The sequence below is a fragment of the Clarias gariepinus genome, chromosome 16 (genome assembly GCF_024256425.1).
Source record: "Clarias gariepinus isolate MV-2021 ecotype Netherlands chromosome 16, CGAR_prim_01v2, whole genome shotgun sequence".
NCBI lineage: Eukaryota > Metazoa > Chordata > Actinopteri > Siluriformes > Clariidae > Clarias > Clarias gariepinus.
The window spans coordinates 23,428,816-23,451,262 of record NC_071115.1 but is presented as its reverse complement, the minus strand read 5'-3'; the positions used below and the strand labels follow the sequence as shown (position 1 = coordinate 23,451,262).

The following is a 22,447-nucleotide window of genomic DNA, read 5'->3' as shown; positions in this document are numbered from 1 at the left end:
TATATATATATATATATATATATATATATTATTATTATTTTTTTTTCTTGCGTACCATCATACCTGTATGTCGATTACTCTGATCATATTTCCACACATCACGAGTTCTTTAAGTTGAAAACATTGCACAGAGTTAGTCTGATCCTGAGCTTAAATCTCTGTGCTGGTAGTCAGGAGGAAAAACTCGTCAGGAGTAGTGGTGGGCAGGGATGTGTCAGAAATATTTAATTAGGGACGGAGAAAAAACATTTTTCTTGTTTATTTGCTTTCCTCAGACAGAAGACAGAGTGCCCTGAATTACATTAATCCCTATAACTCAACAGGAGATGACTGTTACTTCTTCTTCACTCTGGTCCTCTCTCTCTCTCTCTCTCTCTCTCTCTCTCTTTCTCTCTCTCTCTCTCTCTCTCTTTCTCTCTCTCTCTCTCTCTCTCTCTCTCTCTCTCTTTCTCTCTCTCTCTCTCTCTCTCTTTCCCTCTCTCTCTCTCTCTCTTACTCTTTCCTCTCAATCTACACGTCTGCCTTTCTGTGTTTGTCCTCTTTGTCTTTAGCAGCTCTCAGTAATCACAATGTGAGCTGAATATCAATCAGAATGGAATGAAACGGTAAGCACATGTCATGACAGAGTGATACTGAGGGAACACACAAACCAGACAAATAGATGGCATAAAGCAGACATATGAATATTATAATACTAATGCTACACATTATGTCCTTTTTTTCCCATTAATAGATAGGTTCATAGATAGATCAAAAGTTCTGTATCACTTTCTAACTCCATGGTCGTTTCTGATTTTTATTTCTTTCTACATAGTAAAGCAATCCTGGAGGTGTCCAAAATATGCAATAATCTCCTTAGAACAGTTTATGTTGTGACGTTTCTGCTACTCATGATCTTGTAAACCCTTCATAATGGCTTCAATTTGAGGTGCTGTTTTTTAAGGCTGGTAACTCTAAATGAACTTCTTTTTTGCAGCAAAGGTAAGTTTTGGTCTTGCTTTCCTGGCAAGATCTTCATGAAAGCTAGTTTCATCACGGTGCTTAATGGGTTTTACAAATGCACTTGACAATACCTTTCTTGCAAGCACTGTTCCAGAACAGCTGACCTTCGTGTCTTAAAATAACAACTGACTGTTGTTGTTGATGATGTTGTTACACAATTACCTAATGCCATACAGTATGTGTTATTTCATCCCCAGTATTGTTGTAGAATTTTGAGTGGAAGTGTATACAGTGTTCTACATGGCGATTGTATATAGGGGTGGGAACTTAAAAAAATGTACGTACATAAGGTCTACCGGCAAGTCGTATGTAATATTGATAAAAAAGAGAATGGAAGGACACAATCATATCAGTGCAATAAAGCAAAATGGATATGATCCTATTTATAGTGATGTCAGAGAAGGAGACGTCAGAAGATGTCAATTTTCATGTGTTTTAGTTGCAGTTTGTGTTTTGTATACTGCTTTATTGTATTGTCGACCTTCTTGATGCCACTTGGCTGTGATTTAACCCATGCATGGAACTATCACAACGATTGTTGGTTCGCCCTCGAATAAACGACATGCTCGCGCTCGTGTGCAAGCTTTATCCACCCTAACTAGGCAACCTCATCCTGAATTGAACACAGAGAAAGTGAGCTGAGAATGATTCGAGGGATCATCATAACAGCTGTGAGAGTCTTGAAACTTATACCTGATTTTATGCACAGGCCTAAATCTAAACTTACCATGAGTAATCTCATCAGAGCGACGTGAATGAGTTCAGACACAGACTTTAAGTGATGAGGGTGTAAAGCATTAACTTGTCTCTGCAAATGCAGAGGAAATGAATCAGACCAAATCATACAGAGCTATCATTCTTAGCAACCGCATCACTGTAGGTTGTCCCAAACAGAATAACAAACATTCTTTCTTAACATGTCTAAGCTAGTGTTAGCAAGCTAACATGTTAACCACACTGCAAACGCTGACACAGTTTATACAGTCTTAAACTCAATTTAGCGCTTTGTTTACTAACCAGAAAGCTTCTCAAGATTGTGTACAACAGCCTATGGCTAATGAAATGTCTGAGTTTGAGACAAGAAATTAATTCATTTTGCGAATTCAGTGGAATCTTTAGCCTGAGGAGTTTAAGGGAGTGGTGTGCGCGTGTGTATGCGTGTGTGTGCGAGAGAGAGAAAAAGAAGTAGGAAAAGGTGTGGGTTCACACACGATTATGTCTGCACATGCACAGACACACTCAGAAACGCACATGCTGCAAAACACGGCATGTTTCGTTTCAAACTCCCACTGAGCTCAGGAAGCCATGGTGAAAAAAAAAACATGAGATGGTTTAGTATATTTTAGCATTGTTTCAATATGATTTCCATTAAAAAAGTTTATGAAAGGAAATTTTCCTTTAGCCATCTAACTCTTGCAGCTTTCTGTTGCAACTTTGGTTTTTCTGGCCACAGTTACTGCGTTTAAGGATAAGCAAATTTCACCTGACCAACACATCAACATTTTTAAGAATCATGCAAACTAATCGTTTATTACAGTAGATAATAGTTTGGAATATTTTGTTTTATTTCTCTGATTATCCAGTACATTATTTTTAATTCATTAAGAAAAATCAAAAGATTGTTACTGTACTTTCTACAAACGGTCTCTCTTTTTTATTTGATATAGACTGTTGGTTGGCGCACCACAGGAGAAAGCGGAGCCTACGTTGCGGGCGAATCAGACAGGAGACATGTATGCTTGCCCGATCACGTCTGACCCTAAAGATTGCATACGGGCAAACCTTATCAGCTCAGGTAATGTACACGCACCAACCATCATGCTAATTCTGCCTTACATGCAATGGGCAGCAAGTCAAACTACTGTAGCACTTGTGAGTGTGAACAAGAATTACCTTTATTTCCCTGTTTAATCCGGTTTTACACTAATGCACATATCCCATTGTTACACCAATGCTTGAATACCATCAATGTAGATAGTTCTCTCAGTGCGCTGGAGCCATGTTTAGACTGCCTGATTCATGTCTGAAATGGTCAATTTAATGTCTGGCCTCCCTGAAACTCTTTAAAAGACCCAAACATGTGGAAATGGCTTAGAGCAAGGTCAGGACCACACGGGGGATGTGACAGTAACTTTCAGACCTGTAATGTGTTAATGGTACACTTGGCAGTATGCGGTTGTCCTGTAAAAACAAAATGTCTTTGTTGATCAAACCAGACCATTTTTCCATTAAAGGAAGGGGCCATTAAAGGTGTTCCTGAGAGGTCAGCATTTCAGACATGAAGCAGACAATCGGACCATGGCCCTGGCATACTTAGAAACGTTGTACCTCGATGGTGTACAAGCACTAGTGAAATGCTGGGATAGGATCATTAGTGTAGCAGGGATTATATGGGGGAATTAATGTAGTTTTAACTCTCATAACTGTGTTCTGTTATTCTGCACAATCAAAAGTCCCGGTTTGACTTGTTTTTTTAGTTGTATATTATTGATTTCAGTTTGATTTAAGGTCTTAAATACTAAATGCTAATTAAATAAAGAAAAGATAATCAAATATATATTTGCTTTCGCTATTTTGTAGAAACGCTACAGAAATTCATTTACATTGTCGGCATTTATTTAGCATAAAATGCAGAAAAATGCTATAATACCCAAATGCTAGCTGAAACAGTACTAAATAGATAATATAAGTTACTTTCTATAGACTTTATGGCAAAAATTATTCCAAGTAGCAAAATAATTGTGTAGGTAACTAGATTAAATGGATCATCAAAAGTTAGGGGAAAAGGCATTAAGCAGTGGGATATATATAATAAGAGAAACATTTTAAAGAACATCTACTGTAACTTTTGTTAGCGTAAAAGATTACAACACACCTACAGTAGCTAGCAACTGAACTGTGTGGTTAAACTACAGTAGCTAGTTTAAATGGCCAAGACAGCTCTTTTTAATTAGCTAATCAAGTGTAATGTCTGTTTTATATAACCTCATGTATTTACTTATTTGTTTATTTATTTTCTTTTTTATATCATTGATTTGACTTTTAAAATCCAATTATTCGTTTTTAATGTTATTTAATTTATGCTACAGTGAACTTAATCTTGCAGATCTTAATGGTCTTCTATTTTATTGTTAATCATTTTATTCTCATTTATATTTAATTTTATTATTAAATATATTATTATTATTGTTATTATTATTAAATGGATAATCTCAAGTACTACTGAGGAAATGTTATAAGCATAACAATGCTTATAATATTTTTTGTATAATATATGTATAAATGCTTACAGTCTTTTATTACAAAGAATAAAACAGCCCCAATGATGACATTTTGCCCTCTGATTAGTAAAATATGGATATCGAGAAATTTTATCTTTGCTAGCCAACCTACAAGTTCAAATGCTTATACTGTACATTTTGTTAAAAACATGTATTGTAGGAAATGAGGCAGCTGTAAAAATTTTCTTTGAATTATCTTTGTGTGTGTGTGTGTGTGTGTGTGTGTAGACAGTGTGGATGCAGAGGATTATATAGAGGGGATGTGGCTCGGAGTGTCAGTAGTCAGTCAAAGTTCACAGAACGGGAGAGTGATGGTGAGTGTCTTCCAAGCTGCTTCTCTGCTTCGCTAATTAAGATTTATTCCAGTATATGTGTCTGATTATCTTTAATTATTTTGCTATATCATAGAAATCATGCTTTATGTTGTATAATATATGGTTACTATGGTGTAATTATTATTTTAAGATAAAAAGAATAAAATATCAGGTACATAACTGTATTCAGTTCAACATATTGGACTAAATACACTGCAACAAAGCAGACTGGTACACTATGAAGAGTCATAGTTTAGTCAAAATGTACTGCTGGAGGAGGTCATATTTTTATTAATACAGTGTTGTGTACAGGTCATTTCTTCATATTTTGCTTCCAAAGAGCCAGACTTTCCTGCATTTTTAATGTAGTCTTGAGGACTAGTTCTCCAGGCTTTTTCAATGTGTTTTTGGCTTTGGTTTTCAGCTCTAATTTTCAGTCCATCCCCGTACCTGACCAGTTTCAGAGGAATGTTTTTTTTGTTTTAACCCAATCTGCCAGAGATGGGTAGTAATGAGTTACGATTACTCTGTTACATTTAATTGAGTTACTTTTAAAAAATGTATATTTCTATAATCAGTATTTTTATGAGTAGTTTTAAATCAACATACTTTTTACTTTTACTTGAGTAGATTTAATAACAAATTAATCTGCACTTTACCTTAGAAAAAATTAAAAATAAATCCCAACAGATGTGTTCCCGTTTGTGCGTGCATGCGCTGTCCACACGCCTCTTCTCATCTGACACAGTAAACCTTTCTCCTCTCTTATTTGTTTCACACACGCACACACACCGACTGAAACACTGCCTTATTGGGAAAATTAACAAAAAACATTTCTAATGACACTTGAGTGAGCGCACACTAACGGAATCACTGCTGAAAGAGTGAAAAATAAAACAAATTAACCTGCACTTTACCTTTGAAAAGAATCGCGCCAGAGCGATTCCATTAGAGAGTGTGTGTGTGTGCGTGTGTGTGTGTGTGAAGGCAAGAACAGGAGTGATGTGTGTGAAGGCCAGAGGATGGGGGAAGGGGTACGCACACACTGTCCAATGTGCACACACAAAGTGCAGGCTGAGAGAGAGAGAGAGAAAATGGATTGTCTCTAATGAGACTTGCTTTTGCTTTACACGTGCGCACACACGTGTGTTATAATAAACAGTCCACACGCACTGTACACACACGCATACAAACACAAAATAAAATATATATGACACGCACACACGTATCACAGTGTTATAGTAAACAGTACCCACGTGCACAGATGTTGATTATACCAGTGAAAGACGCGCCGAAACCGAGCAGGGGAGACGAATACCCACAATTCCGCAGCATGCAAGAGAGAAAAAACATTGGCTCAGTTGTGATCACGTGACGCTCGGCGTCAAAACGATAAGGGCACGCATGATACATTATACTCGGTACTTGTAAACCAAGACTTGCTCGTTTTTTTTTATAAAATTTTATTTAAAATTTTTGCTCGTCTTGCGGAACACTCGCAAACCGCGTTACTCGCAATCCAAGGTCCTGATGTAAATATATTCTTATATGAAAGGCGTGTGTTAACGGGGAGGCTGAAGACTATGTAGACTATGTAGAAGACTATCAAACTATGTATTTTCAGACTCTGGTTTTTGGATATGTCAGATACAAACACAGTCAGACCGCAGACCAATCCCTGTTATCCATTATCACACAAATGAGGATGGGTTCCCTGTTGAGTCTGGATTTCTTCCTACTGACATCTCAGGGAGTTTTTTCTTGCCACTGACGCCGTCGTCCTCGGCTTGCTCACCAGGGACAGTCTCATCATTTTGATTCAATCAAATTCACATTAACATACAGTACAAACCTAAATAATTCTTTTGATTGTCTAAAGCTGCTTTGCTACAATGGCAATTGTTAAAAGCGTTATACAAATAAAATTTAATTGAAATTAAAAGGTAGAATTAAAGTTGTCATTACTTTTAAAATGAGTACATTTTACCACTACTGGAATATGGGAATGACGTCACAAAAATGTAGAACGCTTAATTTGAGCATATTATAATTTTTTTGTCATAAAAACAGCTGAAAACAAATCAAATAATTGATTTGTTTTCGGCTGTTTCTATGACAGAAAAATTATAATATGCTCAAATTGAGCGTTCTACATTTACAAAAAAACAGACGAACTTGTGATCATGTGTATCTTTGCTATTTTTTTGCCTATGTGACCCATTAAAAAAAATTGTATAGTTTAAAATAAAAAGAAATTCAGCGTATCATATGCCTATTTTTTGCTGAAAAAAAAGGATGTGTCACTCTACACTGAGCCCTACATATCTCACTCACTCACTCACTCACTCACTCACCGTCTATACCGCTTTATCCTGTATTCAGGGCCTGGAGCCCATCCCAGGAGACTTAGGGCACGAGGCGGGGTACACCCTGGACAGGGTGCCAATCCTTCGCAGGGCACACACACATTCTGTATACACATTATAGGCAAACCACACAACCACCAAGTTGCCACTGTTGGGCCCTTGAGCAAGGCCCTTAACCCTCAACTGCTCAGATGTGTAATAAGATTAAAAATGTAAGTCACTCTGGATAAGAGCGTCTGCCAAATGCCTAAATGTAAATGTGTGTATATATATATATATATATATATATATATATATATATATATATATACACGCAAGTTTACTTACTTTCAGTATCCTTATTTATCCCGCTGATGATTAAATCAGAGATGATCTCAGATCCAATAGGCATAACGCAGAAATAAATCTCAGATGATACTATAATTAATTTTACTCTGCTATGTTTTTGAAGATAAATCTCACACACGGATGTGGTTGTTTGTGACACACTTTATATCTGGTTTAGGCTTGTGGTCATCGCTACAGCAGGAGCATGGACAATGGTGTGAACCTGCGCATGATTGGAAAGTGTTATATCCGGGGGAACGACCTGAGATATGATGAAGCAGATGATAACCAGTGGCAGTACCGCCAGGAGGTGTGTAGTCCTAATGGTGACCAACTTTCGGAAGGGATGTGTAATATGGGCATCTCTGCCACCATGACAGAAACCGAGGTGATTGCTGGAGCTCCAGGCTGCTTTAACTGGCAAGGTTAGACATACACACATATATACAAATAGATATCCAAAAATTATTCATAAATACTAAGAAAACTATTTGTTTTGTCATATAGTGATAATGTCCGAGTGGATAGGAACAGTAATAACTGATGATTGTAATTCTGTGATTGTTGCTCATGAGGTTTTGCTGGATGGTTTACTTTATTGTCAATTTTTTAAATAAAATTTTCTTTGATGGACTTTCAAGTAAAACTGGGACTTTAAAAAAAAACGAAGGTGGAAAACCGATTTACAGAAGATTTCAAGCACAGTACAATGATAAGTCTTGTAACCACAAGAAAACATTGGAATGGTGCAGAAGATGTGTTAAAGAAGTCTGTACGTCTGTGATTGACGCTTCCAGCTGAAGAGGCTCAGAGCCTACGGCAGTCGTTCTCGTGAACAGTCAGCAAGTGGAACGCCTGTTCCTTAAAAATTGACAGATAACTTGTCGCCAACTTGCGGAAGGGAACTGTACACATAATCAAATGCACTTATTAAACAAAAAACACTTATTACTGCTACATTCCCTTCCCAGTCCAGACCTAACTTTACGCCATTTACACATGTTTTGTCTAACAACTGACTAAAACTTTCCTTTTAATTTTGCGAAGTTGCTTTGAAACATTGACCATTGTTAAAAGCGCTATATACAGTAAATAAAATTGAATGGGATTAAAAGTCCTGGTTTGACTTGAACACCCATCGTATTAGGAAAAACCTCCACTGTGACTAAAAATGGCTCTTCAGGTTTGACATGAAAACCAACTTACTGCTGTAGTACAGAAAAATGAATTAAATTAAAAAAGTTGAATCTCAGCTGTTGAATCTCAGAATTCCGTCATCCCTAGCACAACTGCTATATATTTCAATGGGACACATTTAAGTGCTCTTACGGGTATTGTATTTCAAAGAGACTGCCACTCAGTCGGTATGATCGTCTTCTTAGTTTGTCTACGTTGGGTGATCAGTGTTCAGTCTGATCTGATTGATATTCAGCTCACAGTGTACTTATAAAGACACTCAGGACAAACAGGGACTGATGGACAGAGAAGGGAGACATGGGTGGAGGAGGAGAACAACAGAGTGAAGGAGAAGTAAAAGTCATCCCTCTCTCTGGTTCAGTGCAGGGATTAATTGCTAATAAAAAATAAATGAAGAGAAGGTAGACTGGGGATGTTAAAAATCAGTTGTGCAAGTTGTAATGCTGTAAAATTTAATCATGCACATTCCAATTCTTCTCATAAAGATGGCTTTTTGTTCTGCAGGTAATTCATTCGTGGTTTATAGGAACCCGACAGACGAGTTTGATACTCAGATCATCAAACTTAAAGACATGAAGACTGGAAACATCTACATTGGTAAGCAGTGTGTATTAGTGTCAATTATAGACTAATGTGTCCTGTGCAGTGGGGTCTGAGTGCACTCCTAAGGGCGGCTTTTATACTTTCACTCTTTACTAATGTGAGCCCAGTGTGTTCTTTCCGATTGAGGGATGGAACTTATGTTTTGCAATAGAGGGTCTTTAAGTGTTTGTTCAATGATGTTTATGCATACGTCTGTCATCCATATAGATGTAATCTATTTATTTATCCATATTTCTTTAGTTTGATCTTCTTTCATCATTTTTGTTTTCATATACAGTAATATTGTAAATATTCTGTATTTTAATGTTCAGGTTACTCCGTCGGAAAAGACAAAGGAATACTGAAAAAAAATGTGGACACAATTGTGGCTGGAGCGCCACGATATAACAGTACGGGTTCGGTGATACTCATGAAGATAATTAACAAGGATGATGGCAGCAATAGAGAGCTGCAGGATTTGAATTTAGCACTGCATGGTGAACAGGTCGGCTCTTACTTTGGAAACAGTATCGCTATTGTCGACATCAATAATGACGGGTAAGGGCATTTCTCACGTGTGTCATTTCACACGTTTTATTTTTACATTTTCCACCTTTTTTCTCGTCATTTATGCCATAAATAGAAAATGAAACTTGATGCATTTACCACTGAAACTTGTGGGCACATGTGAGAAATCATATATATAGACAGTGTGCGTTGTCAGAAATATATATATATATATATATATATATATATATATATATATATATATATACTCTCTTTAGCCAAAAAAAATCATCACACTTTACCATCACAACTACATGTTTCTTAAATAATAATAGCTTAATAGCTTAGGCCATTGGTCCTCATCACTGCATTGGATCCTTATCATCTTTCATCAGCTGACTGGGATGCACATTATTAAATCATTTTAATACTCATAGCATCATTCAGTGACAACTCATAAGTAATAATTATTTACCTAAGCTTATTCTGTTAGCACTAAACTATAGAATCATACAGTAGATAATATAAAATCTCAGATTCCCAAACCAACTATTGGATTCCTTGTGTTATTTACATTAATATTTAATGCTGTACTATACATTCCTTTAAGCAGTGCGATGTAATAATGTAGAACTTATATGTAATGTTATACAGCATTTAGTTAAATAGCTTGTTTTACTCTCTTCTGAGAAAGAATTGAATGTGGAATAAACGTTTATCGTTCTATATTTTCACGCGCAGATGGAAGGAGCTAATCGTTGGAGCGCCGTTTTATTTCAACCGTAGGAAAGAGGAGGGCGGGGCTGTGTATGTGTTCATGAATGAAAACGGCTCATTCAAGCCCAAAACAGATCTGATGTTCATGGGACCAAGCGACTCAGGTTTCGGCATGGCCGTGTCTTCCATCGGGGATGTCAACCAGGATGGTTTCCAGGGTAATAATAATGCACTTTTTCTAATTATAGCAAACACCAGGCACAACGTTTCCATGCAGTGTTTCTGGTATTATGTCGTGTTAATGTATAGTAGTTGAGTGTAAGCTTTTTTTCTTTTCTTTTGTCTTTTGTATTCAAGCATTATTTAGTGGTCAGAAGGTAAAGGAACTGCACTGACATGGGTCAAGCAATGCTCCCGGTGTTTTGACCTTAAGAATCTGCTGAGGCATACAGTAGAATCTTTCCCTGCTTTGGACCATTATAGACTAATTGGATTCACCCCAAACGCAGTGCCAAGACAGCATTTTCATGACTTCATCCGGAGGCTTGAAAGTCCTGTTTCATTTCTTGTAATCTAAATGTGTCAGTCAGCCAGTTTATCATTATGACTGGAACATCATATTAAAAATTCATAGAATGTCCAACAGAACAAATCAACTTGCTCACAAATGCCATTTCATGACAAAAATAAATGAATTCTTTCAAAGTTGTATAGCTTCTGTAATAACCCTTCTTTAAAATCCTGTCTGCTCGTTAAAACAAGTAACATCACTAGCTAATGGTCACTAATTTACTACAGTGGAAACCTTGCATTGTAAGTAACTTGGTCTTCAAGCGTTTTGCAAGACGAGCAACATTTTTTATATATTTTATAATATATACAATTTATAATTTTATATTTTTTATAACTTGTTAAGCGTCACATGATCACAACTGAGCCAATAAATCTTTTCTCTCACATGCTGTGGGATTGTAAGTAACTGTCTCCCATGCTCAGTCTTAGTGCTTGTGCGTCACTAGTATAGTCAACATCCGTGACTATTACAACGCGTGTCCTGTTTACTATTATATTGTGACCACGTGTGTGGCATAAAGCATTTTTTTTCTTTATTTTGTGTCCAAGAGTAGTGATTGTTCTATAGTAACTGTACTGCAGCAATGGCCTCATGAAGAAAAAAAGTTAAAAAGGCTGTAGCAGTGCGGGAGATGAATCTGTTTAGGGAAGTGATTCCATTTGTGTGTGTGTATCTGTGTATCTGTGAACGTCGTAGCGCAGTAGCCCCCCTGTTCCAGCTTCTTCCCTCGTCTAACCCCAGTTCTTTTCAAAAGTAAAGTGCAGGTTACTTTGTATACTTTATACTTTCTATCTTACTTTATTTGTTATATTAATTATTTTTGTATGAATATTCTGGGGCTGTGAAACGAATCGTCTGAGATTATTATTTTTTATGGGAAAATTCACTTTTAGTGACATATGAGCGATTTAATATACAAGCACACTTCCAGAACAAATTATACTCGCAAGCCAAGGTTCTACTGTAAAACTGTTAAAAAGTTAACATAGGGGTCCCCTGGTGTGTCTTCTAATGCTTTAGGTTTTTTTTATACAAACTGCCTCTGCCAACAAGCTTGGGGAGGGGATTCTTCTTATATGAGGTCACAATAGGTGGAAAAGCTAATTAGCCTGTTCAAGCAGGGAATGTTTTTTGTCATCTTTTTTGTATATACATATACTGTACACAGTGGAGACCCCTTTGAATGGCTTAAAATAATATTGTATAACTGGTGCCTTTTAAACCAGTGTTAAAAAGTGATCGTGCAGCCTGTCGCTATTGAGAGAAATGTTAGTGTGATTGGAATGGTGCTTAACATTTACTCTTTCTCATTAATCCTCAGATTTTAGCCTTCTTTTCATAAACATTTTCACTATAAGCTTTGACAGCAGTATCTTTGCCGTTGCATCATTGCAACATTCGAACCAAACCAGTATTGCCGGAGCTTAATTTACACAAATTTATGCAAAGTCTGGAAAAATCATGTGATTGCCATTTTTAAACTGCTTTCGTATGTGAATTCTTCCTTTACTATAAAGTGCTTAGTGCCACTTTTTTATGTCTCTTCTTTAAAAAATCTTTGAATGCAAAATCTTTTAATGTTAGCCATCTTTCTTCATAAAATATTACAACCATTTCTCTTACATCTTTGCATAATAAAAAACCTGCAGTTTAAAAAAAATTTAATGACAAGGTAAATTTGATGTGTGATAATACTAACATTAGTGTGAGAATGAAAACCAAAGTTGATTATGAGAATAGACAATTTATGCCCTTTTCCCCCTGTTGCTGCCGTTTCTCTCAGCCGTTGCATACAGTGTTCTCTTGCCCCCTGGTGGTAATTGAGTTGTGGTAATGGTGCAGTATGTTCCTGGTTTAGATTTTGCAGTCGGAGCGCCGTATCACGACTCGGGCAGAGTGTATGTGTGGATGGGGGGAAAGGATGGAGTTTCAGCCAAACCAAATCAGGTAAGAATATTAAAACTGAACATTAGGGTAGACATAAAAAGTTGGTGTATATCCCTTATGTGTATATATTATGTAGACTTTTATCTGGACTTTTGATTAGTGTGTGTGTGTAACAGGAGTGGTGCTAGGTTTTTAAGCACTGTGCAGATTTACTGGCCTATGTTCATGGTTAACAATATCACTCCAACAGTATTCCAATAGTTAACAACCATACTGTAGCAACAGCTGAAATACAGTCAGTATTCATCAGTCACCTGATAAAGTGACCAACAAGTGTAGCTAAATGTATGTGTCTATAATCTGTTCGTGCAAATGCTTGATAAATGTGTGTTCAGGTGATTGAAGGCAAGGACGTGCATAATGGTGGTTTCAAGACGTTCGGTTACTCCATCAGCGGTGGTCTGGATGTGGATGATAATAAATATCCAGATATTGTGGTTGGGTCTCTGGACGATCGAGTGGCTTTACTACGGTCAGTGTCGTCACATCATTTGGATTTTCCCTTTTTAGTTAACATTGCATATTACACACAGAAATTATTTTCCACATTCCACATAAGAAATTCTTTTCCACATTCCAAATTTCAATAGTTTTAACGATTTCATATGGGCCAGCACGGTGGCTTAGTGAGCACAGGAACTTGGTTCGATTCTCTGCCAGGTTCGAGTCTTGGAGTTTGCATGTACTCCCAGTTCTTGGTGGGTTTCCTCTGGGTTCTCTGGTTTCCTCCCACAGTCCAAAAACATACAGATTAGGTTAATTGGCGTTTCCAGATTACCTGAAGTGTGTCCCGCAATGGATTGGCTTCCTGTCCAGAATGTACCCCACCTCGTGCTCTAATTGCCCTGGAGCTAGGATAGGCTCCAGGCCCCCCAAGGCCCTGTATACAGTATTAAGCGCTATAGACGATGAGCAACCGAGTGAGTGAGTGAGTGAGTGAGTGAGTGAAAGTAATCCCAAAAAAATAGTGTTAGTCTGCCGGATGAATTGCAACATGTAAGTAAATGTCCAAGCATGTAAAAATGAATGATGAAGTGCCCGACCATGTTGAAAAAAAAAAATCTTTCAAATGCATGGATGATATTACATGGGACGTAGCATCAAAATGAAGTTTTTCAGTGTGTGATTTTTTTTTTTTTTTAAAACACTCAAAACGTCAGGTTTAAAAGAGACGTGTCTAAGAGTAAAGCTGTCCACACGGGTGCATAATTGGATGTCAAGTGTAACAGTGAATAAAGATGTAATGAGATGCATCCAAAAACTGTTTGAAACACAATGCTGAATAAAAGATAGCACATGTGAGGGTGGATTTGATTTTGTAAAGGATTGCCGATGTGCTGTCTGTTATGTGCTGTTCTTCATGAATCCAAATCAGTTGCCATGGTAAGAATACATCATTTTGATTCATCTGGTACACCAAGGCGTAATTTTGACAGACCTTATAATGATATCTAAATAAATTGTATTATGTTTTCTGCTGCTGGAAACACAGAGCTTCTGAAATACGTGTGATACGTGCCCATTGGCTATAATAATTTGCAGGTGAATCATTTCCCAAAACAAGCCTTAATTTTAGTAAATCATGTTTTGGGTTCAAAATTAATCTGTTTGCCTACAAGCACCATCCTGTATCTTGCACTTTTATTTATTTATGTATTGTTATATATTTTTTGCTTCTGCTTTATCGTCAGTAAGAAAAATGATTTTGACAATGAATGTTTATTTCTTTTCATTTCCACCTCTTTGGACAACAATAGGAACAATCAAGTTTATTTTTCAACAGCCCCTGGTATAGTTTTTTTTTTTTCAAATGGTTGAGATGCTACTTTGTGGTAAAAATATGGGACGGATTTCATATCTGCCAAAAACGCTTACTGTGCTTACTGTATTAAAACACTCCGTATGAATTTAGCGAATATGTTCTTATCTGTCTACGTATGTGTCCATGCTGTCTCAACAGAGCCCGTCCTGTCATTCACGTGCAAAAAACTTTATCTGTGACGCCCCCCCTGGTTGACCCACTTAACTGCAATTCCTGGTATGCATTCACAACATTTACTCCATTGCTGCTTTCCACATATAATCAACATATAAGAAATTCCTGTATTTGGTGACTTTCTGACAATAAATACAGTGCATTTGTCTTGCATTCTACTGCATTAGTGTCCCTTGATGTTGGGATTGTTGAGCTTTACCTACGTTTATTTGTTGCATTACTGTCCGGTCCGATTAACCCCCATTATTAATTGCGCAGTTATTTAATGTATATAAATGTGTGTGTATGATTGTGTGTTTGTGTGTTGCAGCATTCAGGTGGAGGTGTGTTTCTCTTACGCAATCAGTACAGGACAGCCAAATTTTCAAGAGGACGTTAGTAAGTGCACTTGTTTTATACCCTATTCTTTTAAACCCATTTAAAGTAACAGTGAATGTACAATTTCTTACCAAAAAATGATAAATGTAGCTAATAAACCTAAATATGGACAATGAACTGCACAAAGGTGACCAGTCACATCAGATCTAGGTATTAAGTCACATGTTGGGTGATTTGAGATATTCTAATCAATTTATCTCAATTTAAGTAAAAATTTTATTTGTATAGCGTTTGCATATTTTCACATTCCTTTCCTGATTCAGTAAGCTCCAATTTGGTTTTTGACCAAGTTTAGTGCTATATCCTTATCTCTATCTTTATCTATCTCTATATCCAGTTACTGAGATATGGCCAGTGAGAGTTTGTTTAAAAAAAAATCCTTTTTTTTTTTACAATATTTAAATAAGGATTCCATGACGTAGTAAGAAAGCAGGAACCCTTAACCTCAACCCTCAACCAGTAACTTCCACAGCAGTCCGGATTTATAGCGAAAATATAGTGTTTATTAAAGATTTTAAAGTCTTAAGTATAAAATGATTTTTTTAGTATTAAAACTTTCTCAACTGTGTTGAAGAATCAGATCAATAATGTTTTTATCAGCTTTTTTTCTTGAAATTGAAGATTTTATACATTTCACCTATTGCCCTCTATTTTGCCATAAGCGCAACTTAATACCTGAGTCACAAATGTTTTGTGGGCATTAGAGCTAGTTTATTTCTTATGGTACGCTATGCAGCAAATGCTGTTTAAACGCACAACCACATCTCATTGATTTTTTTTTATCATAATAAACCTCAATTATATTACCTCAGTTCATAATTTTGTTCAAGAAGGTACAGTGAGTGAAAATGTGCTCTACCAAAAAGTTAAGTGTTTGCTATCAGGATTAAAGCATTTCGAAAAAGCATTAGATTAAGATAATGAACAGCATGTCACTTGTAGGAGTAATAGAGTAGAGCGATATACTGTATATGTATACAATATACTGTATATGAGGTTAAGACGCAGAGGAATGGCACTTCTGTGGCAGATTAATGAACTGTATTTCTTGTGCTTGTGTGTTACAGCTATAAAGTACACAGTGCTGGCTGATGTGCTGCACCGCTTGTCTCAAACTCGCGTCCGCTTTATTGACAATGATAAAGATGCCTACAGTGGGCTACTATCGATTAAATCACAGCGTTGCGAGACGAAGACACTTAAAGTGATAGTAAGGACGAAGCACACAACGCACCATGACATGTTGGATCATAATACACCGTGCACATCCCTGCACACAGGATATGTAAGGGATACAAAATAATTGTATTTAATTCATATCTATGTTTACAGTCTGTCCGTGATAAAGTGACCCCTGTAGTGTTCTCCTTGAACGCATCGATCTTCGAGCCTCAGATTAACAGAGTTCAGGGGCAGCTACAGAGCCTGAACTTGTTTCCCGTACTCAGTCAGGGGCAAACACTCACCGAGAAAGCGGAGGTGACCCAGTTAACATGCACTCCAGCCATGTCTTTCATACACATTATAGTTCATTATGCCTAAGTTCTGGGATTTCTTTCTTATTCTGTGTATCTGTCTATCCATCTGTCTCTCTGATCCCCACCCCTGAATGCAGATTAACTTTCAGAAAGCATGCGGATCTGATAACCAGTGTGACAGTAACCTGCAGATGACTGCCACATTTGCCACTAGCCAACAAGTCCTCCCTGTGTAACAGCCCCATCCGCACATAATTAACAATAATAACTACACATACCTACACCAATAACAAGATTAATAATAAAAAATTAGACTTCATGAATTTCTTTATGTACCAAATCTTTACTGTGTGTGTGTGTGTGTGTGTGTGTAGTCAGGATGGTCACCAGGTGCTGCAGTATTACGGCAACATAAGACTGAATCTTCTTGTTAATGTCACAAATTTTCCATCTCCGGGCCGATTAGCTGAAGATGCTCACAACACTGAGTTGAATGTCTCCACTTCTTCATCATTGATCTACTCTGGCGTCAGAACCGAGGACAAGGTAGACTTGTTTGCGAACCGAGAAATGGTCCAGAGATTTGTTGTTAGGATTAAGATTAAAGTAAAAAATGTAAATCTGTCATAACTGAGCTAGTCAGCTAATTAGGTCTCCTAGTTAGCTAGGTAGAGTTGTGTTGTAAATTATGTTGTATGTATGTAGGACCTTGGTCCTGGAGGACCGTTGTTTTGTTTCACTGCGTACTAAACTGTATATGGTTGGAATGACAATAAAAAGTTACTTGACTATATCACTTTTAGAGTGAGGTAGTAATGAGTCAGCTACTGTAACAGAAACTTGTAACTGTCCTGCATGTGATGGCATGCTCTGGTGTCCTTGGGCACGATTCTAAAAAAAAAATAGGGCAAAAACGAGATATCACCGTAAGAATACAATATATACGAAGAATACGGTAGCCACGGTGAAGCATGGTATTGACAGCTTTATACTATACCGCCTTTCCTCAGCTGAGGACTAGGACTTTAGTGAAGACTAAAATACTAATTAATTTATGGCAAAGACCAGAGGTACTAGACTTTTTATGTTTGCCTGTCTGTCTCTCTTACTCACCACATCTCTCTGTCTTTTTCACAGTTTTCTTTAGTTGTTTGCACTCCTTACAACAATTCCATCCTGTGCGAGTTGGGAAATCCGTTAGGTGCTAATCAGATGGTAAAGCCTGACATCACACACCGACATATATTTATCTTTAATTAACAGCTCGTGTAATTAATTTTAATCCCCTTGATACCTTCTGTCTCTGTCTTGGTGCTGAGCAATGACGTGTGTCTCTTTGACAGACCAGCTTTGTGATCACCTTCGAGATATCGACGATCACTCTCGACACAGACACGATCACTTCAACACTGCAGCTGTCCACGTGAGTGTGTGTGTGTGTGAGAGAGAGAAACTAATTAATTTTCTATTAATATGCCTTTTTTTATCGTCTTGTGTTCAGACTGAGCAGGCAGGACGACCTAATGCCGTTGACCAAAATGCTGCTAGTGGACTATACATTAAAGACCTCATTTCTAGTGTAAGTTACGTATCAGTTCCTATCAGTACAATACATTAACATTATCGAACAGCACTTCCCACTAATGCAATGAACACTCAAGTTCACAATCTTCCTTTTACCCTAAATGTAATTGATCAGCAAGGGCTTGCCAAAATGATAATATTGTTTGATATTGAAATTGATATTGTAATATGTTATGCCTTGAAATGTAGATAATGTAATGTACAGTTAAGTGTATAATGCTCTTGTGGCTGTAAGTGAAAAGTTTCCACATTTTATAGAGGGTGGAGGGTGGATATTAAAAGACATATGGGTGTGATGGCTATGTGTACTGTACTGTACATAAACGTAAATATACAATATTGTCTATCTATACAATACTGTATTAAAGTCTTGAATCACCCTGCATTTCTTCATAATAAATGAAATGATGTAGATTAAATTAAAGAAATAGGAACTAAAGTTTTACTATGTCAGGCTGTAAAGCTAAAGATACAATTTAAAAATTATAAAATTGTATACAGTATGTAACAGCCTCAGCAGGAACCTCATTTCCCCTCTTGTCTGTTTCAAGCACTGCTTTTAGCATCACCAGTATACTGGAATTTTAATGGAGAATTAATAAATGATCTATCTATCTATCTATCTATCTATCTATCTATCTATCTATCTATCTATCTATCTATCTATCTATCCATCCATCCATCCATCCATCCATCCATCCATCCATCCATCCATCCATCATTTGCTCCTATTTCTCACCGGCCCATACCTTACATTAGATGATTTTCATTCTTGGTCACTGTGTGGCTTTAAAAAAACATTCCTCTAAAAGGTCATGGACTGGACTGAAAATGAGGGGCAAAACATGGAGCCTGGAGAATATCACTTTATCCTGTATGGGGCCATGGGGGGCTCGAAGTCTATCTTAAGAGACTTAGGGTACGAGGCAGGGTTCATCCTGGACAGGGTGCCAATCTATCACAGACTTCTAGTATCAGTTACATCGAAATAGACGACAGGAATTTATGATGCAGTACACTCAAAAGTCACTTTAAAAGGATCACTTGTACACATGCTAATTCAAGCAGTTGTCCATTAGCCAATCATGTAGCAACAGCAGAGGCAGCACAATGCATTAAAAGTCAAGTGCTTAAGTCAATGTTTACATCACGCATTAGCATGGGAGGGAAAATGTGATCTCGTGGACTTTGACTGCTGATCCGCTGGGATTTTTTTTTTTTATGTACAACAGTTTCTAGGGTTTATGCAAAACGGCATTAAAAGCAAAAACATCCGTGCTTATGTAGGCAGAACCTCCCTGACGATTAAGAATGTAACTACTCTTTACAACCATTATTAGAGGAATACACAACAGCTCGAAGACAGCATTCTACTCGTAGCAGCCAAGAACTTGAATCTGATGCTATCCCGGGCACAGGCTTACCAAAACTGGACAGCTAATGAGTGAAGATCTGAATCCACTAGAGCACATTCGGGATGTGGTAGAGTGGGAGATTATAGTAGGTCTGCGCAACTGGGAAATCTAATGTATCAACATGGACCAGAACATTAATAGAGTGTTTCCCACACCTTTGTTAAATCCATGCCATGAAGAATTAAGGGCATGGAGCTACACGGAGCTTAATATTAATAAAGTGGTCGGCAAATGTACATGTGCATATAACTTAAATTGAATGATGGATCCTTACAATGGAGGTTGAAACATTTTTTTATGTAGACCAGGGATAAAACCAAACATGTTATTTGATGATTCCACCCAGTGTGTAGCATTACCATTACTTAACAGTGACACTACTTAATGTTCCACAGTATACCAGATAATTAACGCTCTGTAATGCTGTAATCTGCAAATTGAGTCCAGTGACTGACTATGTAGTAATAGCTTTGTGTGTGTATGTGTGTGTGCGTATGTGCGCAGTACTCCTTCCCGAGTTCAGACAGAGTTCAGTGGCAATGTTATTGGCGAATCAGCTATAAAGAGCACCAGCGAAATTGGCAGTCCGGTGGAGTTCAAATTTAAGGTGAGTTACACACTTCCTTAACCCCTAATCCATAAATCCATAGAAAAGCAGATGTACTTGTGGTTTAAATTACAAATCTAAAGTGTTTTAAGTCTGTCCTACTGGTTTCCTGGTTTCATGCTGTATTTCCTTTAACTATTTGACATGGCGCAGAAGAAAAGCTATAACAGTTTTTCGCTCAAATGGAAATGCATAAATCTGGCCCTTTAGGTAGTTTGCAGTTTAACTGAACAATTTATACATTTTTCTGCTTTTGGTTTCTATTCCACGGAGAGACTAAATAATCCATCTTATTAAAAAAGGAATATCAAATTTATAATGTTATTATAATAAAACTAGGTGGCTACAAAGTAATCAGTTCCAATCTCGACCATTGGTGGTGCTGTTACACTTACTTTCACAACAGTCCAAAATAATCTGTTTTACCAGCACATAATCTGGTCATCGTTTAAAAAAGTAAGCCTTATGTTGCTGTATTTTATCATTAAAAGCCAGGAGGATTTAGCACTAAGAGTCAATAAACAACTACAGCTTATGTAGTCTTACTGTTTAAGGATAAAGACCAACCCCTTTTTGCTCTAGCTGTTTGTTTATGCCTCTGGAAGCAGGGCTGCACAATGAATCAAATTATAATCTCGATCATGATGCTGGCCTCCCACAAGTAAATAAACACGATCGACCGATGCCAAAATACACGAGTGCAAGTGAGATAAACCAGGTAAATCACATCACGTGCACATGTGTATAAAAAAACCTAACAATAAAGTGATTAAAGCATGCATGTTTGTAGCTAATGTCTAATATAGGGGTCAGCAATCCACTGCTCCGGGGCCCCTGTGGCTTTGGAAAACAAATAATGAGGGTTTTTTTTATTTATTTGTTTTATTTTAGTTTTTTAGGTTTTTTAAATGGAATTCTAAATTTAAAGGTTATAGAATAGAATAGAATAGAATAGAATAGAATATTCTCATTAAAACATGTGGGAAGTCCAACAAAATTAAGTGCGTTACGCTTATTACACAAGATACACAAATTACACTCTACATGCTTTGACTAGACACTTAATATGAATTACGCAAGAAACAGTTACCTTTAGGGCACCAAAATTTACGAATATTGCACAGGTAATTTAAATTTACATATATTGCACAGAAAGTTGCACAGGAAAAAAATTATGTATATATTGAAATATACATTTATGTAAATTGCACAGGACTTTATGGTAATCTTGTAACATTAAAATAAAATTTGTTTAACTTTTTGTCGCGCAAAATATGCATCACTGAGCTTATTGGCCCCTAGGTAAAATAAAATTTACTCTGTAGCAGTTCCTTAATTTCATAAATGCAACACATTATATTTTATATATATATATATATATATATATATATATATATATATATATATATATACACTCAGCAAAAAAAAATGCATGTTCAATTAACCATAATCAATTAATTTACATGCACCTGTGGAATGGTCATTAAGACCTTAACAGCTTACAGAAAGTTGGCATCTAAAGTCATAGTTCTAAAAACGCAAGACACTCAAAGGGACTTGTCTACTGACTGTGAAAAACACCCAAAAAAAGATGCCCAGGGTCCCAGCTCATCTGCGTGAACGTGCATTAGGCATGCTGCAGGGAGGCATGAGGACTGCTGATGTGGCTAGGGCAATAAATTGCCATGAGACGCCTAAGACAGCGCTACAGGGAGACAGGAAGGACAGCTGATCATCCTCGCAGTGGAAGACTACGTGTAACAACACCTGCACAGGATCGGTACATCCGAATATCACACCTGCGTGAAAGGTACAGGATGGCCACAACAACTGCCCGAGTCACACCAGGAACACACAATCCCTCCATCATATATAATATTATTTTCATGTAAAGATACATTCATCTAAAGGATTATTAGGAACACCTGTTCAATTTCTCATTAATGCAATTATCTATTCAACCAATCACGTGGCAGTTGCTTCAATGCATTTGGGGGTGTGGTCCTGGTCAAGGCAATCTCCTGAACTCCAAACTGAATGCCAGAATGGGAAAGAAAGGTGATTTAAGCAATTTTGAGCGTGGCATGGTTGTTGGAGTATTTCACAATCTGCTCAGTTACTGGGATTTTCATGCACAACCATTTCTGGGGTTTACAAAGAATGGTGTGAAACTGG

The 22,447-nt window shown here is 37.1% G+C and overlaps 1 protein-coding gene across 1 annotated transcript in view; it reads left to right on the top strand.

The window, feature by feature from the left end:
- Positions 1 to 22,447, top strand: part of itga3a (integrin, alpha 3a) — a 50,501-nt gene that overhangs the window by 11,427 nt on the left and 16,627 nt on the right. Inside the window, exons 2-19 of the mRNA XM_053515179.1 lie at positions 2,670 to 2,797; positions 4,512 to 4,597; positions 7,469 to 7,715; positions 8,992 to 9,084; positions 9,402 to 9,627; positions 10,318 to 10,511; positions 12,726 to 12,814; positions 13,150 to 13,286; positions 14,775 to 14,852; positions 15,121 to 15,188; positions 16,256 to 16,398; positions 16,521 to 16,667; positions 16,804 to 16,898; positions 17,041 to 17,212; positions 17,804 to 17,881; positions 18,010 to 18,089; positions 18,168 to 18,245; positions 20,170 to 20,272. Of these exons, the coding sequence (XP_053371154.1) occupies positions 2,670 to 2,797; positions 4,512 to 4,597; positions 7,469 to 7,715; positions 8,992 to 9,084; positions 9,402 to 9,627; positions 10,318 to 10,511; positions 12,726 to 12,814; positions 13,150 to 13,286; positions 14,775 to 14,852; positions 15,121 to 15,188; positions 16,256 to 16,398; positions 16,521 to 16,667; positions 16,804 to 16,898; positions 17,041 to 17,212; positions 17,804 to 17,881; positions 18,010 to 18,089; positions 18,168 to 18,245; positions 20,170 to 20,272 (2,242 nt within the window). The remainder of the gene's footprint in view (positions 1 to 2,669; positions 2,798 to 4,511; positions 4,598 to 7,468; positions 7,716 to 8,991; positions 9,085 to 9,401; positions 9,628 to 10,317; positions 10,512 to 12,725; positions 12,815 to 13,149; positions 13,287 to 14,774; positions 14,853 to 15,120; positions 15,189 to 16,255; positions 16,399 to 16,520; positions 16,668 to 16,803; positions 16,899 to 17,040; positions 17,213 to 17,803; positions 17,882 to 18,009; positions 18,090 to 18,167; positions 18,246 to 20,169; positions 20,273 to 22,447) is intronic.